This window comes from Microtus ochrogaster, chromosome 15 (assembly GCF_000317375.1).
Source record: "Microtus ochrogaster isolate Prairie Vole_2 chromosome 15, MicOch1.0, whole genome shotgun sequence".
Classification (NCBI taxonomy): domain Eukaryota; kingdom Metazoa; phylum Chordata; class Mammalia; order Rodentia; family Cricetidae; genus Microtus; species Microtus ochrogaster.
The window spans coordinates 19,697,392-19,708,071 of record NC_022017.1 but is presented as its reverse complement, the minus strand read 5'-3'; the positions used below and the strand labels follow the sequence as shown (position 1 = coordinate 19,708,071).

General features: G+C 37.9%; 1 protein-coding gene across 1 annotated transcript in view; it reads left to right on the top strand.

Moving 5' to 3' along the window:
* Lrrk2 (leucine rich repeat kinase 2) overlaps positions 1-10,680 on the top strand; it is a 138,760-nt gene that overhangs the window by 46,972 nt on the left and 81,108 nt on the right. Inside the window, exons 19-21 of the mRNA XM_026782744.1 lie at positions 2,240-2,498; positions 5,210-5,398; positions 9,536-9,654. Of these exons, the coding sequence (XP_026638545.1) occupies positions 2,240-2,498; positions 5,210-5,398; positions 9,536-9,654 (567 nt within the window). The remainder of the gene's footprint in view (positions 1-2,239; positions 2,499-5,209; positions 5,399-9,535; positions 9,655-10,680) is intronic.

Here is a 10,680-nt window from a genome sequence, read left to right as displayed (position 1 = left end):
GGGGTGTAACTGACTACACATATGCCCCTTACATTTCCACAGACCTTGTCCTCCAACTGTTCTCTGTACAACACATAAGGCTGAAGTTACCTGGCAGGAGTAAGAAGGAAACATAGAACACACAACAAACCTGCTTAGGAGTTTATTGGGGGTAGGGGGTATACAGGTCTGGTGAGGGTAAATGTGCAGAGAGAGAGAGAACTGAAGATGGCACCTCCAGCTTTTAAGGGCTGCCTAGCACATGCGCACAAGGGGAGGGCGTGGCTATGTCATAGGCAGATGACGGAGCTCACATATGCATGCAAGGACTTACACAGTTGCGTCATACGTAGATGATGCAACCATGCTGCGTGTGGGTCACATCGGGTCCTTTAAGATTCCCAGGACCATTTGGCACTTCTGCCTGAGGGCTTGTCCATACAAGTGTAGCCCTGGAACCCAGAAGTGTCAGCCATGTTGTGTGACTGAATCATTACAAAGGCTATTATTGCTTGAACGAATTTTTCTGTTTTTAGTTTCTTTGCTATTATGTTAACTTTTCGTGGGAAGATGTGAAAAATATCTACTTACCCCAGATCAGAGACAGATAAAAGTACAATTCCATCAAAGTCCATCTTGGCAAGCCAGTGAGTTTATTGGGTTTATTCACCAATGGCTGGCAAAGTGTCTCATCAAAACCATTCCTCTCAATGATGTGTCTTTATCCAAGCCGAGGAATCAAATTTTAGGTTTTGAAGAGGGACAAGGGAAGATAGGCTTCAGAAAAAGGAGCTGAGGTATATTGTCTTTCAGGCAAGGTTTGTTAATGTTTTGACAACAAAACCCTTCAGAAGAAGTGAGGTCTCTGAGGGAAGGGAAGTCCTGAATCATGAGGAGTCAGCAGCGTAGAATGTGATTTGTGCTACATGACTGCAGTCTGGTGCCTAATCATTGGTAGAGTGGGTATGGATGGGCTATTTGGGCTGCTTATGAGAGATATGGGGGAAGGGCTACAGTCTCTGTGTGTGACCTGTCAGCTCTTCACAGTAGCTTGAAGGGGCTGGGCTCTAACAGGCATCCATCACTTGCTCTTGGCCACCCTAATTGTGTAGCACACTGGTTTTCCTTTTGTTCTCAGCCCTTCTTGCTGCATCATGGAAACACATGCTTAATCATTCTCTTCCTTCAAATCCCTTTCCTATACATCCAAATCTGAGATAACATCAAGATTGACCTCTGTGGGTCCCTGAGAGTTTATATATGCCTCCTTTATGTTTTAGGGGGTTATGCTAAAATAGAAGTATACAGTATTCATCTTTGTAATCTCGCAAACATTGAATTCATAGCGTTGTTTTGTGACTCTTCCTATGGAGCCGTAAACAAGCATTTGTTGATAGGGCACCAGTAGCTGACTGCTGGAGACCTGGGTCAGTGAGGAGTTCAGGTCCCAAAGAAAAGAGGATATGTGGGGGCAGGGATAAGGAGACAGACAAGACACGATCTGAGCCTGAATCAGGATGACTGCCAGACCTTAGGATGTAGGGTTAAAACTTGATGGAAAAGGTCTGCCTTGATAAAGTCATGGTGTTGCTCCCTTCCACTATACTAACAACACACAGCAACAGCAACAATAGTAAATAAAATAAGTAAATGAAAAAATTTAAGTCTGTCTTTATATACATGGATTGTAGAATTTAGCCTAGTTGTCAGATGTTTCATTTACCTAGCACAAAATTGACCTTATGAACAGATTTACTGAAGAGCAGATAATTGACACTGAATAGACTTACTGAGTGTACTTTATTTTATGCTAATGCAAAATGTGTTTATTCATTTACCAAGAGGTTGCATAACTAAAAACTATTCAGGCAAAAGATGAAATTAACAGTGCTATACTTTTTGAGAATTTAATGATGGGAGAGAAAAATATGCAAGACTAATAATGGACATGAAGTCACATGGTCAGACATTATGGGCAGCATTATGCAGACTGCGATGGGATGGAAAGTGTGAAGGAGTCTCTTGTAATCACTGACTGGCAGCTGTCAGATTATTGATTTAGGCTAGTCTTGTATCTGTGACAAGAATTTCATTTATTTCTCCTGTCTATCGCAAGAATAAGTTTTGCCTTTTTTTCATATCATTTCAACCTAAATTTGAAGTATAAAGAATGACCATAGCAAGCACCATTTTTCCTGTTTGGCCAAAGGGAAGAAATGCAAATTTTGTGTGCACTTTTTCTTCTTTTCTGTAAAACTAGGTATGTGAGAAAGAGAACAGTCCAAAATTGGTGGAACTGTTGCTTAACGGTGGATGCCGTGAACAGGATGTACGAAAAGCACTGACGATAAGCATCCAAAAGGGCGACAGCCAGGTCATCAGCTTACTCCTAAGGAGGCTTGCCCTGGACCTGGCCAACAACAGTATTTGCCTTGGAGGATTTTGTATAAGGAAAATTGATCCTTCTTGGCTTGGTCCTTTATTTCCAGATAAGTCATCTAATTTAAGGAAACAAACAAGTAAGTATCAATAGAATGCTTTATGTAACTCTCATGTTATAATTAGTAGTTTTGCTTTGAATGTAGGACTTAGTTATGGAGGGAAAACACTCTCCCACTGATCTACAGTACATGTATTCACTCATCATGGTAGATAATTGTATGTGTTCTTTTTACAACCTTTTTTTTTTCTTTAAAGTAGATTGTAGGCATGGTGAAATCAAAGTTAGTTTTGTGCACTATTGGAATCTTATTATCTATGCTACTGTTCCACATATAATATATGATTACTGAATATTTATAAATTTGCAATGACCAGTTGGGAGTAAATGATATTGAAAGCAAATGTTATAGCAAATACTTCACATGTCGACAGTAGTTAAAATTGTTCTTTCTGAGCATATTCTGTATTATTTATTGATGTTTTCAATTCATATATATATGCTTTTGAATTTTTAAAATCTATCATACACACACACAAACACACACACACACACACACACACACACATATATATATATATATATATATATAATTTTTACTTGTAATATGTTATCAGAGATCCAGAACATAGATTCTTTGTGTATAAGGATGTGGATTAAAACTATTAATAATAACAAAAGGCTGGAAGAAAATAGAAACACTCAGAAGAATCATGGGAAAATCATCCAGTGGAATCATTTGCATCAAGCATAAATTTTGGTGAAAATGTACTGGAGGGGACTCAGACAACAGGACTGTGAGGCCAACTTGGGCAGTATAGCATGAACCTGGTCAAGAAAGAACTGAAAACTGTAGTATAACAGTGTTTTGATTGCTAAAAATTCTATTGAGTTGTGTTAATTGTACATATGTGTTAGCTGAGATTTCTGTCCTGCCTGACCCTTTAGCCATTCAGCCCCAAAGAAACACACAGAATTCTATATTAATCATAAATTGGTTGACTATTAGCTCAGGCTTTTTATTAACTCTTATAACTTATATTAACCCGTTATTCTTGTCTATGTTAGTCACGTGGCTTGGTACCTTTTTCAGCAAGGTATTTTCATCTTGCTTCCTCTGTGTCTGGGTGATGGCTACAGACTGCGTCTTTTCTCTTCCCAGAATTCTCCTGTTCTTGTCACCCTGCCTTTACTTCCTGCCTGGTTGCCATGCCTATACTTCCTGCCTGGCTACTGGCCAATCAGTGTTTTATTAAAATACAAGTACAGGGTACAGACCATTGTCCACAGCATACACATGAAAATAAAATACTGTATCAGAAAATAGTTGTACAAATGATACCTCTCTCCTCTTCTCCTACTCTTTTCTTTCCCTTTCCTCCCTCCCCACTCTCCTATCCTCTCCCTTCCCTTCCTTTTCTTGTTTCTCTTCTCAAGCCTTCTCTTTTCTTCCCCACCCCATCTCTACATGCTTCTCTTTAGGATCTCTCTATGTAGGACTAGGAGCTCTCTAAGTAGAGTAGGTTGGACTTGAACTTGTGGCAAATCTGCTTTTGCCTACTTAGTTCTGGGATTATAGATGTAAACCACCTTGCCTATCTATTTTCTGATTTCTGATAGAGTGGGATGGAGATTTAGTATTTCTTTAGTTCTGTGTGAACATCTTACATTGGCAAGTTTTGCTATAATTTTTAAAATGTTAATGTCATTTGACTGGAAGATAAAATCATGATTTCATTGGTAGTTTATCCAAGGGAAAACTTTGGATTCATAACTTTACAATATTTCTCAAGTTCCAGTTGGCTAAATTATGTATTTATTATATGAGCCATGAAAGTAATATTTGAAGAAATCTAGAGTTTCTGTAGATTAATGGTGACGGCCAGCACATTTCTTCTTAGTATAAGATAAATATAAAGTATAAGAAAAAATTGAGGAGAATATAGTCTTAGGGTTACTATTGCTGTGATGAAATTTATCAAAAGCAACTTGGGAAGAAAAAGGTTTGTTTTCACTGAAGCCTGTCAGGGCAGGAACCCAGAGGCAAGAGTTGATGCAGAGGCCATGGAGGGGTGCTGCTTACTGGCTTTCTCTCCATGGCTTGCTCAGCCTACTCTCTTATAGAACCCAGGACCACCAACCCAGGAATGGCACCACCCACTAGAGGTTAGGCCCCTCCCATATGAATCACTAATTAAGAAAATGCTCTACAGGCTTGCCTACAGCTCAATCTTACTGAGGCATTTTTGTCAATTGAGGTTCCCTCCTCTCAGATGATTCTAACTCATGTCAAGTTGACATGAAATTAGCCAGCACAAGTGTTGAGTTCAAAATTCCACCATGTGAGCCACTGAGCAAATTTTATTCATTTGTTAAGCATCATGTTATTTATTTATTTTTCCTATAACCCTGTGTTGAAGCTGCCATCTGCACCTATCAGGTGAATTGATTGGTCCTTAGAAAGTTTAACCAGCTTGCAAGTGGCATTGCATAGGTCTGTCTTTGGCTCCACAGTCCTGTTCCTTGAAGAAAGTAAGATTCATAATGACTGAAAGTGGCCATTTATACCCAAGTTTCATTGAGCAGCAGCACTTGTGCTAACACTGGAATGATACAGAGAAGAGCACCATGGACCCTGCACTGTGTGCACTGTTACTGCAGCAGTAAAGGGATTCTAGAGAGAGAGAAAAAAAAACTTTATAAGCTCAAGATGTGTATAAGGAGCTTGTATAAGGCATGATTATGTTTTATAATTATTGATTTCTAAGTTACCAGTTGGTTTATTTTTAGACACAGGATCTGTCCTAGCAAGAAAAGTGCTCCGATATCAGATGAAAAACACTCTGCAAGAAGGAGCAACTTCAGGCAGTGATGGCAACTTTTCCGAAGATGCCCTGGCGAAATTTGGTGAATGGACCTTCATTCCTGACTCTTCCATGGACAGCGTGTTTGGCCACAGTGATGATTTGGATAGTGAAGGTATCTGTTTGAATTGAAGGTTTGCTGCAGCCCACATCTACACATTGGCATTGAACATTAAGGACTCATATGAAAAGCTGTTTTAAGTCATTTGGGAAAGGGGACAAAATGGGCTGCGGTTAAAGCTGTGGCTGTAGAAACCATGTCTTGCGCTTCCCTGTGGAAGCCAGAGGACTTGGCCACATGCACTCTTAGAGGGAGATAACTCCTACCCTGGAGTTGGGGTTCATACCCTGATATCTACTAGGTTTTTGTGGCTGTGTCGTTTTTCTGACCTTTTTACAGTTAGTGATGCCAGCCTTTCAGGATTACAGGTAGGAAATCAAGAAAATCTAGGTAATGGATCTGGACGACAATTGGCAAATAGTTCTTAATTTTATAATGGCTCTAAAACATTACTATTTTAATAATTCACCTGACGTAATTTTTAAAATTGATAGAACAATATGTATGATGATAGCAGTTATGAATAACATTTCATACAATTCAATTTGCTAAAAAAAATGAGCTAAGGGACTTGCTATTGTTTTTACTCATTTTAAAAAAATTTTAGTGTATAAAGTGACAGGTTTCATCATAACACATTTTAATACATTTGTAGCTTTTTACTTTGCTCATATTTAACCCCTATTACCCTTCAGCATCCACATCCCCTCTGGCTGCTCCACTTACTCCTGCAAATAGCCCCTCTCTTATGAGCCTCACTTATATTAATGCACACAGCAAAATTTCAATCTTCTTCATGATTAAATAAAATTCCATTGTGAGCTTTCCAGAATGAGTTTTCTTTATTCATTTGTGTATTGTTTTATGCAATATTTCTGTTTTGCTAATATCCATGAGCACAGGAGGTCTTTCCATCTTTTGATATTCTCTTTCAATCTCTTTTCCCAGCATTTTAAAAATTCTTCCTTGTAAAAATCTTTCTGTCTTCTCAGAAAGGGTTTATTCTTATGTATTTTATTTTCTTCAAGCTACCATGACTCTTTTGTTTATTTCTTTTCTGCCACGTCTGTAGATCTCTGACAAGCTTCTGATTTTGTATTGTGATGTTATAGAGAAAGGTGTTTACATGCTGTACGAGTTTTCTGATAGAGCATTCGTGGTCCTTTAAGTACAGGGTTTTGTCATCTGCAACTAATAATTTGCCTTTTTTTCTTTCCTGTGCAACTCAGGGGCTTTTTAAATTAATATAGTCTGCTGAAAGCTTTGGGTGAGAAGGATCAAAGTATCATTCATTTCAATCATTTCTTTTTGTGGCTGAGATTTGAACCAAAAGACCTCATATTTACTGAGCATGCTCATTTCATGAAATCACTTCTCCAACCCATTAGGTATCTTTGAACAAAGAAAAATGCTAGAAAGGTAACATAAATATCAATATCAAGGCACTATTTCCTTATGTAAAGAATATTTTGCTAGACCCTTTCCAAACATGTAACATAAAGCAATGATGACATGGAATAGCTATTATAGTGTATGTGGATAGTTAAAATATACAGTCTCCTTTATTAATATATTATAATATAATATTTTATCAGGTTTTTGATGCTCTCGCCCATTTTGATTATATTCTAATTAGATCCTTTAACGGTGTAGACCCTAGACTCTCTGCAGGGTTCAGAATAGAAGCCACAGCAAGTGAAAAGGACGTTTCCTGAGGGCAAACAAATTCTCACATGTGCTTTTCCAAATCAGTCTTTATATTGTTCTGTCTCAGTTCTAACTCTCCTGTCCTGCTTCAAATTACTCCCAGCTTCCTCTAGCTTCATCTTCTCTCTTCTAGCCTAAAAACTCTCCTTACAGGAGCCTTGAAGAGATAGAAAAAAAAATGCAAGAGTTACCTCTCATTGTTTAAAACACATTCCTAGAAGTGATTAGGAGCTGAGCCATTGCCATGGGAACACAAGGGTCCAAGGTTGCATGAGTAAAGCTGTAACCAGATGGGGGTGGGGCACAGTGCCCAGTGACAAACTTGGAGACATAGGTCTATTGTTAACAGACTGGCAAGCAAAGAATTGGCATGCTTTTCGTAGGGTGCTTTGTGTAGTAACCTTGGTTGGACATCTGCAGCTTTGACCTTGAGCATAACTAGAAGGCTTTAAACTCATGATCCATTTACAAAACACCTTTAGCCCAGTTTGAACTTGCTTTGAGGTGAAAGTGAGAGTATTGTGTGCAGTTAGTCTGAGCAAGAAAAAGAAGCAGGCTTTTAAGTATCTGCAGTCCTCTTGGGACAAAGAGATCAAGTTATGAAGTAAGTCCTAATATATAGTCTGTATACCCAAATCATATATCCAAATGAAAAGTCATCTTTCTGAGCACCCACAGATATATGTGCCCATAAGAGTGAGATGCAATCATGAGATTACATGTATACATTACATGAAATGCATGGTAATGGAGAGGTATCATAGCTGTTATTGCCCAAGTGGAATCACAGATGAAAGCATCAGTTTCAGAGTCAGTGGTCAGCAAGGCTTGCTGACAGGAAACCCCATCAGGGAATACTTCCTCTGGTGAGCTGACATCTGAATTATCAATGGCTATAAGCTCTAATTGCATCATGGCTTGCAATAGCCCGTGACAACCACTCCTGACAATCTATAGCCCACCCCTCCCCTAAAACCTTCCTTATCCACATCCATCTACCTACCTCCCCAAATTTGTATCCAATTTAGTTGACATATTTAATTAATTTATAGAGTGAGCATGGCACCATGCATGTACAGAGGTCCGAGGACCACTTGCATGAGTCAGTTCTCTCTCTTCATCATGTGGCTTCTGTGTATCAAACTCAGATCACCAGACTTGGTAGTAGGCATCTTTACTCAGCCATTTTTGAGTCTTTTATTAAAATAATTAATAAAATAATTTATACTATAGAATGAGTTAGACTTACATATTTAACCAGAGAATTGGTGTTTATATCAAGATTTATATTACACAATATGAAATTGATTTTTTGATATCTTGAATTTATAATTTACTTTTAGCACTTAAGTTCATTTTTTTCTTTCCAAGCTAAAGAGTGTTAGAATTGAAAATCTTACTTTTTTTCCCAAAAAATATTTCCTCAATGTTTATCCTTGCAAGTATGACTTCTTCTTTCACATAATTTCTGAAAACTCAATTTCTTTTCATCCTCATTTCCCTCTCATGAAAGAATTATTGCTAATTATAGGTATAGCTCAATGATATGTACTTGTCTCGAATGCATGAAGCAAGAGGCCTTGGGTCAGTCCCCAGTACTGCTAAAAACAAAAACAAAAATAAGTGACTTAAAAAACTTATGCCATCTGACCCCCAAATATGAAACCCTGATGAATCATATTCAAGATTGTTGAATGTCAAATAATTTAAGGTGTCTTTTCCAATATTTAAAACCAAACTTAAAAAATCTGTAAGAAAGTATAGCGAACTGGAAAAAGAGTTGGTCCTGCCTTTGTGCTTCCTTCCTTTGCTCCCTCTACACATGTTTACTACTGCATGTGTGACTGTTGACTTTCTTGACTTATTTCTCCTGACCATGAACAACTTCAGCATTGGGTTATCCTTATCGAACACTCAATGCTGAGGCTGATACAGGTATACAATTAATATACATGAAAGAAGAAAGACAGTAGTTGAGTTTTAACTGAAAAAGCCAACATTGTTTACCATTTTTATTTCATATACAAAGAGAATTAATTGTAAAGTTTTTTTTGTATGTGTGCATGTGTGTGTATACAATATATATATATATTGTATGTCTGGGTGTGTTTCAAGGAGGACAGAGGACAACAGGTATCCTCCTTTTCTGTTGTTCTTTCCCTTATGATTGGGAGCAGAAAATCTTGCTGAGCTTGGAGCTTGGTTTTTCCACTAGGCTGGCAGTCAGTGAACCCCATTGTATCCTTTTGTGCCTCTCGTGCCCCCAGTGCTGAGGACACCCATGTCCTCAGAATCACGTGTCTGTTAGCTGGTTTCCAAATGCTGGCCCTCCTGTCTGTATGGAAATCACTCTTCTCCTCTGAGCCTGCGAAGTTTCTGCTAATGAAAATATTTAAGCTTCCTGACTGAGTTATGATGCTCAGCTCTTTTTTCTCACATGGTTGTTATTCTTTCTCACTTTGTTATCCTTTCATTTCAAAGCAGGCAGTGAGAACTCAGTCCTCGTGAAAAAGAAGTCGAATTCGATTAGTGTAGGAGAATTTTACAGAGATCCGGCTTTGCAGCGTTGCTCAGCAAATTCCCAGAGGCATTCCAGTTCCTTGGTAAGTTCCAGGCTGTTTATGCTAAGTGCTTGGTCCTGACATTCTCTTGTTAACTGAACTCCTGCAAAGCTAGATGTGATTAGCAAGGAGTTACCTGATACTCAAATGCATACCCATGAAAACATGAATTTTTAACTCGGATTCATACATATACATCTGTATTGAGAATTATTGAATTTCATACACACCACTAGTATTCATTTTCTGTTTTTTTAAATGAAAAGACACACATATTTCTACAAGATGCTTGATAGTGAGAATGACACCACTTTTAGATTGACTTTCAAAGATGAATGCTAACTTAATTTTTGACAATAATACAGTATTGTACAGTTAAAATGTCTTTTTATTATGGAAATAGCCTTTAACCTATCTTTATTGTATATATTTAAGGCATAGAGTATAAAATGATTATTATAATAAAGGAAATTAACATGTCTCACATCATTTATTATACTGCCAGCAATGACAAAAGTACAGTAGGCTCCCTTAATCTGAAAATTTGAAGTGGAAAGTCTTTTGTTTGAAATAGCCTTAAGATAATTGAAATGCATTGTATCTCCAGATTTAATCTTTCTGATATAGACTGGCTGGAGTTTTATTTTGGTTTATGAAAATGAAAAGCTGAGAGATTTATTTAGACATGATTGTGACTATGGTACTACATCCTATGCGGTTTCCAGCATCTTCCTCACAAGCATGCAGCAGGATGTTACTGACCACAGCCATGCGCCTGCACATACAGCACAGGCGCCCTTCTCCCTCTCTGCATTTGTACCCTTGACTCAGCTTGCCCTTCTTTCACCTTTCCCACGCTCTGGTAACCTCCGTTTTACTCTGTATTTTTTCCCTTTCATCCTTCAAAATAAATTCATTTCCTTATTTGTTTTCTTCTTTGACTGTTTCATGTATAAAATATAATCTACAATAGTCATTTTCACCCCCTTTTTCTTCCTTTATCTTTCTCCCTCTTGTGCGAAAACTCTTTTTCCTAAAAGACCTCCTGCAACTTTTATGTTGTGTGTG